The 15,637-nt window shown below is 69.8% G+C and overlaps 2 protein-coding genes across 4 annotated transcripts; both read left to right on the top strand.

Moving 5' to 3' along the window:
• Positions 1 to 58: 58 nt before the first annotated feature.
• PEX19 (peroxisomal biogenesis factor 19) lies at positions 59 to 2,391 on the top strand. Its single transcript, XM_068415290.1, has 8 exons — positions 59 to 142; positions 698 to 792; positions 886 to 1,051; positions 1,277 to 1,362; positions 1,439 to 1,594; positions 1,666 to 1,842; positions 1,940 to 1,984; positions 2,085 to 2,391. Exons 1-8 carry the CDS (start codon positions 88 to 90, stop codon positions 2,145 to 2,147), a joined length of 843 nt encoding a protein of 280 aa, XP_068271391.1. The 5' UTR covers positions 59 to 87; the 3' UTR covers positions 2,148 to 2,391.
• A 404-nt stretch (positions 2,392 to 2,795) lies between these two features.
• DCAF8 (DDB1 and CUL4 associated factor 8) lies at positions 2,796 to 14,980 on the top strand. Of its 3 annotated transcripts, none has more exons than XM_068415267.1 (14): positions 2,796 to 2,896; positions 3,638 to 3,782; positions 7,070 to 7,139; positions 7,244 to 7,917; positions 8,598 to 8,738; positions 9,078 to 9,172; positions 10,701 to 10,811; positions 12,027 to 12,099; positions 12,208 to 12,265; positions 12,412 to 12,519; positions 12,977 to 13,107; positions 13,852 to 13,971; positions 14,057 to 14,173; positions 14,273 to 14,980. In XM_068415267.1, the coding sequence occupies exons 3-14, from the start codon at positions 7,091 to 7,093 to the stop codon at positions 14,384 to 14,386; spliced, it is 1,791 nt and encodes a 596-aa protein (XP_068271368.1). In that variant the 5' UTR covers positions 2,796 to 2,896; positions 3,638 to 3,782; positions 7,070 to 7,090; the 3' UTR covers positions 14,387 to 14,980. The 3 variants fall into 3 exon arrangements, with proteins under 3 accessions (XP_068271368.1, XP_068271370.1, XP_068271371.1); XM_068415269.1 differs by having other exon boundaries at positions 2,834 to 2,896; positions 3,739 to 3,782; XM_068415270.1 differs by lacking the exons at positions 2,796 to 2,896; positions 3,638 to 3,782 and adding an exon at positions 6,823 to 6,890.
• The last annotated feature ends 657 nt before the right edge of the window (positions 14,981 to 15,637 follow it).

Below are 15,637 nucleotides of genomic sequence, written 5' to 3'. Positions count from 1 at the left end.
CGCGAGGGGCGGGGCTAGGGGGGGCGTGGCCTCGGTGGGGGCGTGGTTCAGAGGCCCCGCCCCCGGCGGAGGCGGAGCGGCGGGAAGATGGCGGCGGAGCCGGGGCCGGGCCCCGACCCGGAGCTGGAGGAGCTGCTGGAGAGTGAGCGGGGCCGGGGGCGGCTGCGGGGGCCGGGGGCGTCGGGGCGGGGGGTGACGGGGGCGCTGTGGGGCCGGGGGGGCTGTATGGGTTGGAATAGGGTTGGTGGGGGGGGAGCCGGGGGCTGTTGGGGGTGCGATGGGGCGGGGGGGGTTATGGGAGTGCAGCTATTGGGGTGCAATGGGGCCGGGGGTTGTTGGGGTGCAGTGGGGTGGTGGGTTATGGGGGTGCGATGGGGCTGGGGGGGTTATTGGGGTGCAATGGAGTGGTGGTTATTGGGGTACAATGGTGCTGGGGGGGTTATGGGGTGCAGTGGGGCCAGGGGCTGTTAGGGTACAGTTATTGGGGTGCAGTTAGTGGGGCGCAGTGGGGCCGGGGGTGTCGGGGCAAGGCCCCGGGGCTGGGCAGGCATTGGGGTCCGTGGGGCGCAGCGCGGTGGGGGGAGCCGGCCTGTGCCCGGGGCCGGGGGTCGCTGGGGTGCAGGGGGTGACTGTGGGGCCAGGGGGGCCCCTGGGCCAGGGGTGCCCGGGGGTCCCCTCAGCCCGGCCCCTTCCCCAGGTGCCCTGGATGACTTCGAGAGGGCCAGGCCCGCCGCCCCCCCGCCGCCGCCGCCGCCCCCCGGGGCCCAGCCCTCGCCCAGCGCCGCCGCCAAGGTGCGACGCTGCCAGGACGCGGCCCCGGCCCTCGGGGAGGGGGGGGACGGCGTCCCCGCGGCGGGGGGGGCCTGACCGCGGCCCCCTCCCCAGGCCGCGCTCTTCGCCTCGCAGGAGCGGTTCTTCGAGGAGCTCTTCGAGGGGGAGCTGGCGGCGCAGGCGGCCGCCGAGTTCGAGGAGGCCATGAAGGAGCTGGCGCGGGAGGAGCCGCACCTCGTGGAGCAGTTCCAGAGGCTGTCGGAGGCGGCGGGGAGAGTGGGTGAGCGGGGCGGGGGCTGCGGACCCCCGGCGACGCCGGACGGGGCTTGAGGGGTGGGGGTTTGAAGGCCTGGGGGCTTTCGGGGGATGCCCTGGTCCCGCAGGCCCCGGCGACCCCCATTTGCGGGTGGGGTCGCCAAGGCAAGACCCCAACCCTTGCCGAGCGCGGTGCCCCGGGGCTCCCGGCGTCTCCCCGTCCCCGACCGGCGCGTCCCGGTCCCCGCAGGCAGCGACACGGCGTCGCAGCAGGAGTTCACGTCCTGCCTGAAGGAGACGCTGAGCGGCCTGGCCAGGAACGCCACCGACCTGCAGGTACGGCTGCCCCCGCCGCCGCGCGGGGTCCCCCCGGTGCCCCCCATCCCGGGGGGGGCTGACGGTGCCCTTGCAGAGCCCCTCGGCCTCGGAGGAGGAGCTGGCGAAGGCGCTGGAGGGGCTGGGGCTGGAGGAGGGCGAGGGCGGCGTGCTGCCCGCCATGCGCAGCGTCATGCAGAGCCTGCTCTCCAAGGACGTGCTCTACCCCTCGCTCAAGGAGATCACCGAGAAGGTGGGGGGGGGTCCAGGATGGGTGGGGGACGCGTGTGGTGGTCCCGGCTGACCCCGCCCCCACCCCGGCAGTACCCTGAGTGGCTGCAGCGGCACGGCCCGGCGCTGCCGGCAGAGCAGTACGAGCGGTACCGGGCGCAGCTCGGCGTGATGGGCCGCATCTGCCGGCAGCTGGAGGGCGAGCGGCCCGGCGAGGGCGAGGCGGAGCGGCGGGCGCGCTTCGAGACCCTCCTCGACCTCATGCAGCAGGTGAGGGGAGGGACACGGACCCCCCGTGTCGCCCTGACCCCCCCTGTGCTGCCCTGACACCCCCGTGTCACCCTGACCCCCCTGTGTCCCCCCCCAGCTGCAGGACCTGGGGCACCCCCCCAAGGAGCTGGCCGGGGAGTCGGTGAGTGTCCCCGGGGACCCCCTGGGGGGGCAGGGGCCCTGCCCGGCCCCCTCCCGCACCCTTGGGACCCCCGGCTCACACTGCCCCCCCCACCCCGCAGCCCCCCGGCCTCAACCTGGACCTGCCGGGGGCGGCGGGGGCCGAGCAGTGCCGCCTCATGTAGGGCGGGCGGTGGGAGCGGGGCCCAAGGGTGGCCCCCCCTCGGTACCCGCTAATTAAGACCCCGACGAGGACGAGGACGAGGATGAAGGGGCCGAGTGGAACTGGAGCCGCGGCCGCTGAGGAGCGGGGCTGGACGCGGCAGCCCCGGCTCTGCCGTCCCGCACCGAGGGGGTGCCGGGGGCGGCTGTGGGGGCGCGGGGGGGGGCGCGGGGACCCCGGCCCTGGGGATGCACGTGTCCCCCGCGATGTCCCCAATAAACGTGTTGGCACCTACGCTGGCTCCCGGCTGGGGAAGTGGGGCTGGCAGCGCCCTGCCGAGGTGGGGGGGTGTGGGGGGCCCTGCGGTGACATGGGGGGGCCCGGGGGAGGGGAGGGGGCGCGTGAGACCCTGCAGTAAGGGGGGGGGACAGGGGGCGACCCTACAGTGACATGGGGGGGACAAGGTGACCCCATAGTAACGGGGGGGGGGGGGGTTATGGGGGGACCCTGCAGTAACGGGGGGGTCACGGCGCGACCCTGCACTAACGGGGCCGGGGTCGCCGTTGCCATGGCGACGGCGGGGCGGGGGCGGCGCTGTCGAGCGCCGTCGCGCAGCGGCGTTGCCGTAAAGCGCCGCCGCGGCGCCGTAAAGCGTCCGGCGGAGGCGGCGCGCTGAGATGGCGGCGGCTGGGCCCGGGGCCGGCGGCGGAGGAGCGGGCGGCGGCCGCGGGGCCCGCGCCTGAGCGACGGCCGGGAGCTGCCGGGAGCCGGGTCGGTGCGGGGCCTCCCCTCCCTCCCCCTGCCCGCCCCGACCCGCGGGTCTGGCCCCGGTCCCGGCCCCCGCGGCCCTCCCCTCCCCCACCCGCCGGGCGGCCGAGCCGGGGGAGCTTCTCCGGGGGGGCCCAGCCCGGGGGTCCCACCTCCCCTGCGGTGTGCCGGGCCTGTGGGGGCGGCTGGGGGGGCCTTGATACCCCCGTGGGGTCATCGCGCACTGGGGGGTCGCTCTGCCTTTGAGGAGGGGGGTCCCTGCTGCCCCCGGGGGGTCGCTGTGCCTGTGGGGGGGTCCCTGCACCCCCCGTCCTCACGGGGTCCCTGCAGCCCCCTTTGGGGAGGGCGTTGGGGTGCGCTCTCTTGTCCCCAGGGCTGGTTCCTGTTGCCCTGAAGGGCTCGTCAGCCCTTGGGAGGGGTTGGGGGGTCCCTTCTCCCCCAGGGTCGGTCCCTGCGGTGTCATTGTCTCTTTGGGGGGACGGTGAGGGTACCCCGGCCGTCCCCAGGGCTGTCCCCAGGGCCATCCCCTGCCTCGGGGGGTGCTGAGGGTCCCCTCCTGCCCCCAGGGCTCTTCCCTGCTGTCCCCGTGGTGTTGTGGTGCCTTGTGGGGGCACTGGGGGTCCCTTCCAGCCCTGGAGCTGGTCCCGCTGCCTTGGTCACGGGGGGAGCTCGGCTGAGGGTCCTTCCTGCCCCCCAGGTCCAAACCTCGTTGTCCTTGGGCCTTCCTCACCCTCTCCCTTGCAGGACAGTCCCCGTTGTCCCCGGGGGGTCCCCAGGAGCAGGGGTCCCCGGGCAGCTGTGGCCGGACCCTGCGCTGCCGGGCTTTAACCTGTCGTTTCCGTCAGCTGCCAGCGAACCTCCAGCCCCGGCCTCGGTGTCTGCGGCGCAGGTGAGTGGGTGCCCCGGCTCCCCGCGCTGCTGCCGCGGGATTGCTCCGGCCGGGCCGTCCCCGGGACCCCCGCGCTCCCCTGGGGAGCCGGGAGCCTCTGTCCTCCCGGGCGCTGGACGGCGAAGGGGCGGCGCCGCGTGCTGAGGCAGCCAGTGCTCATTAGCCGCAGTTAATTAGGCCCTGCCTGCGCTGGGTTCACGCGACAGCGTTGGGGGGGCCGGTGCTGTGCCGTGGGGTGGCTGGGGGAGGCGGGTGGGGGGGTGGGTGCTGCGCCCCCGCAGAGACGCTGCCGTGCCCAGGGCGCTCCGAGAGGGGGGTGCTGGACCCCCCTGTAACTGGAGCAGGGAGCTGCTTAATTAGTGTCGTCATTAGGGCCTGCTGGGCTCCCGGGTGGGTTCGTAATTAACCGGGGCCCTCCCGAGCGCGGCCCGCGGGTGGGTTTCTGCCCACGTCTTGGCAAACCGGAGGCGCCCGGGCGGCCTCTCCCCCGCGAGGGGCGTTCGGGGCGGGACCCTGCTCGTTGTGGGGGGTTTAACGGGGGGTTCAAACCCCCCGGCACCATCTCGGGGGGAAGGACGGCTCCTCCGCAGCCAACAAACGAGGCTGCCTCCGTCCAGGTCCGATGAGAAAACTTTCCTTAAATAGAAGAGGCCGAGCCGAGCCCGGCGCAACACGTGCGTGGGGGGGACCCGTGTAAACACGGAGCGAGGCCGCGCTGCGGGGCCCGGCGTGCCGGGGCCTTGGGAGCCGAGGCGGGGGGCTCCGGGGGGTCGGTAACGCCCCGCGTTCGCCTCTGGCCGCCCGGATCCTGTGCTTTGTGCGGCCCAGGGTGTTTGTGTAGCTGTGTAAACATTGTCACGACGGATCGTTCGGGGACGGAGCGGCCGCGCGCGCTGGTTGGTGACGCCGCGGGGCCACGCGGAGCAGGGCCCGTGTCCCACGTCCCGCCGGCTCGTGGCCTTATGGGCTGGGGCAGGGGCTCGGGATGGAATGGACGGAGCTGCTGAGTGGTGTCTTGCTGGTTTGGGGGCTCGGAGCATGCGATGCCAGCGGGATGCCGAGCCCCAGGCGCTCGCTTGGTGGCCGAGGCCGTTCCCGCTGTGACGGGAGGCAGCGGCGGAGCTGCGGCAGAGCCCGCAGCTCGGTCCCGGTGCCCGCGGAGGCAGCCGGGAGGCCGTGGCATGCCGAGGGATATTTTTAGGGCCCTCGCAAGGGTGCCGGAGAGTCAGGCCTCGAGCATGTGAAGCTGGGAGCGCTGATCCTGCCCAGATGTTGGCTCCGGGGAGCTGCCCAGCCCACGTGCCAGCTCCCGAGGCTGCTCCGCGCGGTGCCCTGGCACCGGGCTGGGTTCCCTGGCGCCGGCTGCGCGCCCCGAGGCCTTGCAGCCTTGGCAGGGAGACCCAGCCCGGTGACCGGCCCAAACCCCTCGGTGTGGGCTCGGGGCTCTGACCGTGTCCCAGCTCCCTCCGGTGTCCCTGGTGCTGGCGGAGGCCACGTCTGTCCCTGCCGTCTGCTCGGCTGAGGCAGCTCAGGGCTTTTTTTCTCAGTTCTCTTAATCCCCTCGCGAGGTTACGACCCGCTGGTGCGGGTGAGTGAGGCGTGAAGTCAGGCTCGGTGTTTGGGAGCGGGTTCCCTTCCTCTGGAAGCGCGTCCCCGGTTCCTCGCCGCTGCGGTGGACGGGTGCTCGCGGCAGGTCCCGATGGGTAACGGGGCGGAGGAAAACAACGACCGAGGAGCAAAGTCCAGCCCCGGTTCCTCGTGTACCTGCACGGGCTGATAGTGCTGCCGAAGGCACAGTGACTGGTGGAGTGAAAGTTGACACGTTGACGGGCTTTGGGGTCCCCGGACGGCCCGAGCGGGGCGGTTGAGCCGTAGCCGAGCGCTCACGGAGTTTGAGCCTGTTCTGTAGGCGCTGTGCGAGGACCGAGTCCCCTCGCTGCTGCGAGCAGTGAATCAAAACCAGCCCTGCCCCGGCTCCTGCCTGGCCCTGCCCGCGGCCCCTGGCACGGACCTGCCCGGGCACCGGCCGTGGCACTGCAGACTCGCCGGCTGAGCGAGCACGAGTCGCCCGCGGTGAGTGACCCCCTCGCGGGGCCGAGCCTCGGCGCTCCGGGGAGGCAGACGCCCGCTCTCCTCCCCCGTGGAGCCTCCACGTGCCGGGAGCCGGCGGTGCCGCAGGGACGGGCTCAGCACCGCGTCCGGCTGCCGGCACAGAGCGGAGCCCCTGGGGGTGTGGGCAGGGGAGAGGGGGCGCAGGCTCCGGGGCAGCGCTCATCCCTGGCCTCGCTCCTCAGCCCTTTCCTCCCCTCTCTGCGGGATCGGTGGTTTTGAGGGGATTTGACGCCGGCTGGGGAACGGTTAAAGCTGAAGCTGCAGAAAACCCTTTATCTTTTCCTTCTGCACCGCTGCCCCCGTTCCCGCGCGAGCGGCCGCGCTCGGCTGCAGCTCGCTGGTGTTTTCGGTTGCATAAACTCAGTTTCCTTCTAAACGCTCCTGCGCTGTAAGAGCTTTTATGGTGCTTCAGCCGAGCCAGCCCAGGCCTTCCCCGGGCACCCCGCGGTGGTGGCCCCGCTCCGTGGCCCCGCAGCCGTCCCCGTGGGCCGGCAGCTCCGGCGAGCCCCGCTTGCCCCCGAAATCGCCCGTTCCTTGGCAGGAGCCGTGCCCGGGTGGGGGCTGGCAGGGGCAGACCCGGAGCCGCTCGCCGCCTGTGGCTCTTGGGGGCTCCGCTGGTGTTAATTCCCGATCTAACGAGGATTAGTCCCCGGAGCGTTTGCCATAATCAGAGTTAATGATGTTCTGGCTTCGGCTTTTCCCTGTGTGTAAACAGGGCGGCTGCAGCCGACTCCGGGCCGCTGGTGAGAGCAAGCACGAAAAAGCCTGGCTAAAAATAGCAGGAAAGTAAAGAACGAGCAAAGCATAAATAAAATGGCCTGAGGGCTTTTTTTTCCCCTCCACCTTGGCAAAACCTCTGCTGCTCGTGACTCCGGCGTGTTTTCCTCCCGTGTCTCGGGGTGACCCGGCGAGCGATGGGCACCGCGGGGCCGGGGGCGTCCGCAGCCCCTGGGCCCGGGGGCAGCTCCGCACCGTGGCCTCGTCCTATTGCACGAGGTGAAGCGGGGACGGGGCGGGGGCAGCGGGGGCTCGGGGAGCGGGGGGTCTCCAGACCAGCCCACGGTGCCATCGCCGCGTGCGTGGCTCCGCCGATGCCGGGCAGTCTGGCGCGTCCCCATCTCAGTGGCCGTGGCAGGGGTGCTCCAGCCTCGGCTCCCTCCCTCTCTCGCACGCAGGGTGAGCGCTCTGGAAACGCGATGTCGGATAAAGGGAGCAGCATGGACGGGAAGACGGACATAGTGAACGGTAAGGGCGCCCATGGGGAACGGTAAGGGCGCCCGCGGGGAGCGGTGTCCCCGTGCCCAGGGCCTCCCGCTGGGGAGGCTCACGGCGTCGTCCGCACCACGCAGGCAGCTTGTCCAGCAGCCCGGAGGAGATGTCAGCCGAGGAGGGCCGAGAAACCTCCTCCGGCATCGAGGTGGAGGCCTCCGACCTCAGCCTGAGCCTCACGGGAGACGACGTGGGGCCCAACCGCACCAGCACGGAGAGCCGGGACACGGACACGGAGAGCTCGGGGGAAGAGAAGGACTCTGACAGCATGGACGACACGGGCCACTACTCCATAAACGAGGAGAACCGCACCTTCGACCGGTCGCATTCGGAGGAGGAAGAGGAGGAGGAGGAAGAGGAGGAGCAGCGGTCCCACCGCCGCGCCCAGCGCAAGCGTGCCAACCACGACCAAGACTCCTCGGATGACGAGCAGGCCCTGGAGGACTGGGTGTCCTCGGAGACCACGGCGCTGCCCCAGCCCCGCTGGCAGGCGGTCCATGCCCTCCGGGAGAGGGAGCTGGGCTCCAGCGCCCGCTTCGTCTACGAGGCCTGCGGGGCCAGGGTCTTCGTGCAACGCTTCCGCCTCCAGCACGGCCTGGAGGGCCACACGGGCTGCGTCAACACCCTGCACTTTAACCAGCGCGGCACGTGGCTGGCCAGCGGCAGCGACGACCTCAAAGTGGTGGTGTGGGACTGGGTGAGGAGGCAGCCGGTGCTGGAGTTCGAGAGCGGCCACAAGAGCAACGTCTTCCAGGTGAGGAGGGCGCGGGGAGGGTGCTCGGAGGGCTGGGGGTGGGAGGAGATCCCCCACGGTGGGTTCCTGCTCTGGGAGCACCCGATTCCAGCTGGACGGTGCTGTGCGGGGCCGGAGAAATGTGTCGCTGGAGCTCAGGGCTGCGGGAGGAGGGCAGGGGCTGCGCGGTGGTGCCTCACCATCCAACCCGCCGGCGTGCCCTAAAGTCCACCGTCTGCCTGGGGTCAGCGGGGCGAGCTGCCCCTGTGCCCTTCGGGGCTTCCCCGAGCCCAGCTCTGGCCACTGCTGCTCCGCCAGCCCTGTGAGCCGCAGGCTTGGGAGCGGCCGTGGGCAGGAGCCATGTTCAGAGGAGGCCGTGCCATGCCGTGCCGTGCCGTGCCATGCCGTGCAGCCGGTGCGTGGGCAGTGCAGCAGCTGTGCCACTGCCAGAGGGGCCTGGAGGGCCAGGCCCCGCCGCCGCCACGGCACAGCCCGCGCTTGGAGGGACACTGGCACCACCAGCATCTCCGCCGGGTCCTGGCTCTCCGTGCTTGCCAGAAAGCTGGCACGGTTTCTCGGGGGGCTCGGCAGTCGCTGCCCGCGGCTCTGAGCGCCGGGGTCGCTGGGGCCTGGCAGGGTGCTGCCCTTCTCTCCCGTTCCCTCCTGCGCTGAGCGCCGCCCCTCCGCTCGCTCTCTTCCAGGCCAAGTTCCTCCCCAACAGCGGCGACTCCACGCTGGCCATGTGTGCCCGGGACGGCCAGGTCCGCGTGGCCGAGCTCTCCGCCACCCAGTGCTGCAAGAACACCAAGCGCGTGGCACAGCACAAAGGAGCTTCGCACAAGGTGAGCCCAGCCCGGCCCGCGGAGGGGGCGGGCGGCTCTGGGGACCCCCGAGGCGCCCGGGGGCCGTCCTGGCTCACCGGCTGCCAGGAACGGCACAGGCAGAGCCGCTGCCGTGCAGGGGCTGATGGCTGAGTGCTGCTTTGTGATCGCTGTCTGCTCTGGGGGTGACGAGGGGGGTCTCTGTGCCCTGCAGAGCAGTGACACCAACGCTCAGCCGCGGGTACGGAGGGCTCGGTGCTGCACCGGCTCCCGTTAGCAGCTGATGGTTTGCTGGGACAAAGGGGTCTTGCCACTTTGTTGGGTAAAAAGGGAACCAATGCCCGAGTATTTATCTTCCAGCTGGCCCTAGAACCGGATTCTCCATGCACTTTCCTATCAGCAGGTGAAGATGCTGTAGTCTTCACCATCGATCTGAGACAAGACCGGCCCGCCTCGTGAGTATCGCCCTGCCCGCTCCCCTGCCGGGGCCGGGGAGGGAGCTCCGGGGTCCCGGGGGCTCCCCTGCGAGGGGCCGCGCTCGGCTGTGTGGGGCTGAGGGTCCCGCTTGTGCCGCTGCCTTTTCACAGCAGCGTGTGCCTGTTTAATGGGCATAAAGTGTGAAAAATGGGAATTTTTTGGCTTTCAAGCGGTGTTGCCTTCCCCGAGGTGCAGGGGCAGAGCAGAGGGCTTTTCAGTGGCCGCTCTGGGGCTGGCCACCTCACACGAGGACATGGCTACGAGCCTTGCTAATTAGACAAGTGCGTTGGAGCCCTCGTCCTGCCCGGGCTGGGGCCCTGTTCGTTAGGAAACAGAAGTGACACGGCGCGGCGGGTCCCTGCCGCCGCCCGCCCGCCCCGGGGCAGCGCTCGGGGCCCTGCGCGGCGAAGGGGCTGGTTAACCACAGCCCTGAGATCTCTCCGCGCTGGCAGCAGCTCGCGGTTCGCCCCACTCGCTATCTCAGTTAATTGAAAAACAATAATTAGCGCGCAGCCGGGCGGTGCGTGCCGGATCTTAACCCGCGCCGCCAAGAGCCTCCAGCAGAAACCGCGGCCGGTGCGGGAGCGGGCGCCCGGCTTTGTGCCGCGGAGCTTTGCCCGTCCAGCACCGTGTTGTTTTGAAGATGATCCCGCTTAAAACCGAGGGCTTCGGCGCTCGTCCCCCGGCGCTTCGGCTTTATTTGTGTGTGCGAGCGCTTTTGTCTGCAGCCTGGAACCCATCTGTTTCATAACCAGGACTGAAACTGCCGGGGCGGCTCAAAACAGCCGCATTTAATCCTCATCCCCGCTTCCCCCCCGCTGTTTCACGGGCCCGTTTGGAGAGGAGCCCCGTTGGCTGCCGTGGGCCTGTCCCCCCGCTCCCCTCCACGCTGGTTGGGGCTGGTGCTCGCGGGGAATTGTCGCCCTGTGAGCGTGAAGGGGGCTGCGGGCGGGGGGCTGCAGGCAGGGCTGCAGGCAGGGCTGCAGGCAGCTCCCATCCTTCATTAAGCCCAACGGTATAATTAGAAGGAAGACGAGCGTTTGAGCTGGCTGCTCCTTCCCGAGGATGCTGCCTCTGCGTTCGTGTCTGCAAAGCTGAAATACTGAGCTCCTGAGGGAGGGGGGTGGTGCGTGTCGGATCGCGTTAAATCTGGGTCTTGTTACGGCAAAATAAGAGCGTTTCTGCTCTGGAGTTAGCGCGGTTCTGCCCTCGCCGCTGCCCGTGCGGCTCCGCCGGGCTCGGGCTCGGGCCCTGGAACCCTCCGGGGGCGAGCGGGAGGGAGCGATTCCGCTCCGCACCGGTTGAGTCGCAGACGGAGCGTGTGCTGGCGTCGGCTGGGAGCCGAGTGGTCGGGTCTGGGCTGTTTTGTTGGTGTGTGTTGTGTTTTTTTTTTTCTGGGAGTGAGTAAGAGACTCGCGGAGCTTCTGCTTTTCCCATCTGGACCCTGTTTTGAATCCGAGGAGGAATTTTTTTTTTTGTTGTTATTTTTTTCCTCATCTCTTAAAGGAAACTGGTTGTGACAAAGGAAAAGGAGAAGAAAGTGGGTCTGTACACCATCTACGTGAACCCCGCCAACACCTACCAGTTTGCTGTGGGAGGCAGAGATCAGTTTGTCAGGTGAGTCTGTGCTGGGGGCCCAGACTGAGCCCCCGCAGTGGGCTGAACCTCCCGGGGGGCTCAGCTGGTGCCCCACGAGCCCTGACATCTCTGACGTCCCCCCAGAAATGCTTGCAGCATCAATCGTTAATGCCTCCCCGGGCTGTTCTCCTGTGGCAGCAGGAACACCAGGGGGATTAATAGAGGAGGATTTGGGTCCTTTGATGTTTAGCCCCGGGATCCGCTGCCCAGCCTGCCCCGAAGCCGGCAGATCCTTCTAGCAATGCTCCTGACGAGCTCCCGATGAGCCTCCCCTCGGTCCCCGCCTGCGACGGTGCCCGGTGGGCATCGGGGACGAGGATGAGGCTCGGGGAAGGTCTCGGTTTCAGTGATCCGAGCTCCTTCAGTGGCAAACACGAGCCCCCTGCCCCGGCCTTCGAAACACCCAGGGCAGCCCCTGCGTGGGACGGGGCTGTCCCCGTGCGCCCGGCCCCTCGGCTCCCCGCACACGGGGATTTTAAGGCACAGCTCGTGTGGTGTCTGCGTTGGGCAGAGGCGGATCGTGCCTGCACCGAGGGAGCGGGGGGACGCCGCGGCCCCGAGCTGGCATCGCTCGCGCGGCGCCGGCCCCCCGTCGCGGCAGCCATGCGGCGTCTGGCACGGGCTGCGGCTCCCGGGGCGCGGGCAGGGAAGCGGCTCGCAGGCTGCTCGCACACCGCGGTGCCGGTGCCAGCCAGGAGAGCCCGGGGTCCCCGCTCCAAGCGCGGCCTCCCCTCCTGCCCGCTCTGCTGGCCTGTCCTCTGCCCCATCCGAGCGCCTCCGCTCCCCCGGCAGCCCCAGGTGGGCTCACGCCTCGGGGAGGTGGGTGCCCCGAGGACCCCCACCCAGCCGAGGGACACGGCAGCAGTCACGTCCCCCCGCAGAGCGGTCTGCGGGCTGGCAGCCCCGAGCGCGGGCCGTGGCCTGTGCTCAGGCCGTGACGTTGTCACGCGCCACCGAGCAGAGCCTCCGACATAACGAGGGGTGACATTAAGCTGCTTTGCCCAGACTCCTGCCGGTCCGGGCTGCTGGCAGCCCCCCTGGCGAGGGCCGGGGCCTCCCGCCGGCGTCGGGGCGGGCTGTGGTCTCGGAGCTGGCTCGGACGTGGCGGCTGCGTGGTCGGGGAGAGCTCTGTGCCCTCGGCTCGGCGTCCCTCGTGTCTCGAGCGAGTGCCCAACGCTGCCGTCCTGCCCCCAGGATCTACGACCAGCGGAAGATAGACGAGAACGAGAACAACGGCGTGCTCAAGAAGTTCTGCCCTCACCACCTGGTAAGTGGCACCGGGGGTCCCTCCCCTGCGGGGACGCAGCGGGGGCGAGCTCACGGGCGGGTGGGCTGGCAGAGGACGTCGTGCGATGGCTGTCTGTGCTTTCCCCAGGTGAACAGCGAGTCCAAAGCCAACATCACCTGCCTCGTCTACAGCCACGACGGCTCGGGTGAGTGCCCACCCGCGGGCTGGGGCCGGCTGGAACCCCGCAGCAGCCGCACGAGGGGTGGGCGGCCGGGGCTGGGGGGCTCACGGCGCGGAGGGACCACCTCCCCGTGCTCCCCGCTGACGCCCGTCCCTCCCATCCCACACCAGAGCTGTTGGCCAGCTACAACGACGAGGACATTTATCTCTTCAACTCCTCTCACAGCGACGGGGCCGAGTACATCAAGAGGTACAAGGGCCACCGCAATAATGCCACCGGTAAGGGCTGGCGCCGGGGCAGACCCCCGGGCAGGCTGCGTCCCCCGCTGCGGGGGGCTCTCCCCAGGTCGCTGTCGAGCTCCCACCACCGCCACGTCCCCTTCCCCAGCAGGGAGCGGGCCGAGCTCGCTGCCTGCGCCCCGGGGGGACCACGGAGCATGGCTTCCCCCTCCTCGTGCCTGCGGCCAGCCTGGGGGGCCGCCGGAGGTGGGGGGCCGTCCCCAGGGCCACCCCGAAGAATAATTGCCGGCTCTCGGCTTATTTCTGCAGCTCCCAGTGTTTCATCTTCCTCTAAAGACCCCTGACACCAGCTCTTGGGCTTGCAAAGAATGAGCCATTATGTGTGTGGGGACGGAAGAGCCCCGCGCCGTCACCCTGGAAACTGGAAGGGGACGGTGGCTGCCCCGGTGGCCGCCGGCAACTCACGGCCTCGCGCCGCTCGTTTCTCTCCCTGCAGTGAAAGGCGTCAATTTTTATGGCCCGAAAAGCGAGTTCGTGGTGAGCGGCAGCGACTGCGGCCACATCTTCCTGTGGGAGAAATCGTCCTGCCAGATCGTGCAGTTCATGGAGGGCGACAAGGGCGGCGTGGTGAGTCCCCCCCCGCCGCTGCCACGTGCCCGCGGGAATTTGCTGCCCCTTTTTGTGGTTTTTCTCCCAAAAGCCGCCGGGGTCCCCGCAGGCTCCCGGTGCCCCACGGATGCTCGGAGCCGGTGGTCTCACACCGCCCCGTCAGTCGGTGCCTGTCCCCCACCCCGGGCGCGGGGCTGGGAGGGGACGGGACGCGCCGGTGGCACCCCTGGGTGGGCGCAGGTTTGGGGGTGCCGAGGGGGCGGCAGGTGGGGACGGGCGGCAGCGCCCAGCCCGCTGCTCCCGCCCGCTCCCGGCCCCACAGTCGCCTTTTGTCCCGGTGGCCGCGGCCCCGTGCCAGCTCCTGGCGGCTGCTGGCACCGCCACCCCCCGCCGGCAGAGCCGCCCGAGGACCCCCCCACGCCGGGGCTGGATGCGGCCCCGCTGCCAGGGACGTTCCCCGCTGCCGTTGCTCCCGGCGCCTCGGGTCGCGCTCGGGGGGACCCCAGGTTTTGGGGTTTGCTTGTGGGGGGAGGTGTGTGTGTCCCCTTGCCAGAGCATGGGGACGCCGGGGGTGGCAGCCCCTCTCCCTGCTGGGGGGTCCCGTGGGAAGCCCACCTCACCGAGCCCTACACGTGCTCCCTGTTTCCCTCACACCTGACCCGAGGCCCAGGTGATGGGCTGGAGGGCTACCAGCGGGCTGGTGGGTGCCGGGCTTGGCCCCGTTTGCGGTGACCCCCCCACTTCTCTCGCCCCCCCCCCCAGGTGAACTGCCTGGAGCCCCATCCCCACCTCCCTGTCCTGGCCACCAGCGGCCTCGACCACGACGTCAAGATCTGGGCGCCCACGGCGGAGAACCCCACCGAGCTGGCGGGGCTCAAGGAGGTGAGACCCAGCGAGTGCGGTGGGGGGGGGCCCCGCAAAGGCCCCGCAGCCCCCTGACCCCCCTCCCCCCCTGCCCCGGCCCCAGGTGATCAAGAAGAACAAGCTGGAGCGCGACGAGGACAGCCTGCACCACACCGACATGTTCGACAGCCACATGCTCTGGTTCCTCATGCACCACCTGCGACAGAGACGCCACCACCGGGTAGGTGCCGGGGGGCCCCTCCCTGTGTCCCCCCCCGTTGTCCCACTGCTCCCCCAGCCCCTTCACCCCCTTCTCTGCCCCCTCCCCGTTCCCCGGCAGCGCCGACGAGAGCCGGGAGCGCCGGACGGCGACTCGGACGAGTCCCCCAGCTCCTCCGACACCTCGGACGACGAGGAGGAGGGCCCGGACCGGGTGCAGTGCATGCCCTCGTGAGCCCCCCCCGCGGCCGGGGCGGGGGGCTCCGGGCACGCCTCGTCCCTACTAACACTTTGAGCTTTGTATTGACTTGTTAAGGACCCCCCCACTCCCCCTCCCCTGCCTCCTCATCCTCGCAGCCCCCCCCCCCCAGACCGCAGCCTCGGCCCGGGGGTCCTTTCCCTCCCCAGCACCCACGCAGAGAGGGGGGGGCCGGGGCATTTTTGTACTAACGTGGCCCCCCGCTCCCCTCTCCCACTCTTTGGGGGGGGCCTGGCCCCCGGCCCCCTCCCCTGTGCCAGCCCTCACCCTCTCCAGGGCTCCCCCCTCTTCCCCGGGGGGGGGCTGTGTCCCCTCCTCCCCCCCTCCCCGTGCCCCCCCGGGGGTGTTTGCAGAGAGATGCTTGTCTAGTTTGTACATATCAGTGATTTGCACTTGGTTTGGCCCTGCTGCCCCCCCGGCCCCCCCGGGGCAGCGGCCGGAGCCCCCAGGAGCCGGGAAGGTGCGTTCGCTCCTGTTCCTCTGACGGAGATCTCTCCTGGGGGGGCGGCGCGGGCCCCCCGTCACTGCTAGAGGCCTAATTTTATATGTATTAAAACCAAATCGAACTTGGATGTTATCAAGTTAAAATTATTGTAAAAGTTTGAATATATATTATATATAAATGCAATAAAAACCGACGGAGAGAGGCCGAGGGCTGCGTGTCCCCTTCCCCGGGCTGCCCATGTCCCCCCCCATCCCCAGCCCCGGGGCCGGCGTGTCCCCAGGCCCCCCCTTCCCCAGGGGCCCATTTTGCCCCGTTTTCACCCCGTTTTGCCCCCCCACAGAGCCAGGCGACCCTCCAGAGCAGCTTTCATCTCCATCTGTTTATGAGAGATCTGTACACAGTCAGCACGGTCGGGGGGGAGAGCAGGGAGGGTCCCCCCGGGGTGGGGGGACACCAACGTGCCACCGTCCCCCCCACCCCAGGGTCTCACTGCGAGGGTGGGGGGTCCCGAACAGTCATTTTGCAACAAAAGACACAGTTTTTTGGGGAAAATGAACGCGGTCCCTGTCCTGGAGACAATAAATAGGGGAGGGGGAGACACGGGGGGGGGACGTGGGGACACAAGAGCCGGCGGCTGCACACAGGCGCTCTGCGGGTTTTAGCTTTTATTAAATAAAATATATTAACATATACTCTGCCCCCCCAGGTTAGTAGCTAGAGCTGAACCCCAAAGACCCCCCCCCCCCCCACGCACACACTAACGGGGGCTGTGCCTGTTTTCC

This window comes from Nyctibius grandis, chromosome 17 (genome assembly GCF_013368605.1).
Source record: "Nyctibius grandis isolate bNycGra1 chromosome 17, bNycGra1.pri, whole genome shotgun sequence".
NCBI classification, from domain to species: Eukaryota; Metazoa; Chordata; class Aves; order Nyctibiiformes; family Nyctibiidae; genus Nyctibius; species Nyctibius grandis.
This window is presented reverse-complemented; position numbering and strand designations above follow the sequence as displayed.

Excerpts from the sequence above, each read along its gene's own strand:
- PEX19 (XM_068415290.1), top strand. The coding sequence starts at position 88 with ATGGCGGCGGAGCCGGGGCCGGGCCCCGACCCGGAGCTGGAGGAGCTG. Across the intron at positions 1,595-1,665 it reads TCAAGGAGATCACCGAGAAG|TACCCTGAGTGGCTGCAGCG; the intron begins GTGGGGGGGGGT and ends CCACCCCGGCAG. Across the intron at positions 1,985-2,084 it reads AGGAGCTGGCCGGGGAGTCG|CCCCCCGGCCTCAACCTGGA; the intron begins GTGAGTGTCCCC and ends CCCACCCCGCAG.
- DCAF8 (XM_068415267.1), top strand. The coding sequence starts at position 7,091 with ATGTCGGATAAAGGGAGCAGCATGGACGGGAAGACGGACATAGTGAAC. Across the intron at positions 12,266-12,411 it reads CTACAGCCACGACGGCTCGG|AGCTGTTGGCCAGCTACAAC; the intron begins GTGAGTGCCCAC and ends ATCCCACACCAG. Across the intron at positions 13,108-13,851 it reads AGGGCGACAAGGGCGGCGTG|GTGAACTGCCTGGAGCCCCA; the intron begins GTGAGTCCCCCC and ends CCCCCCCCCCAG.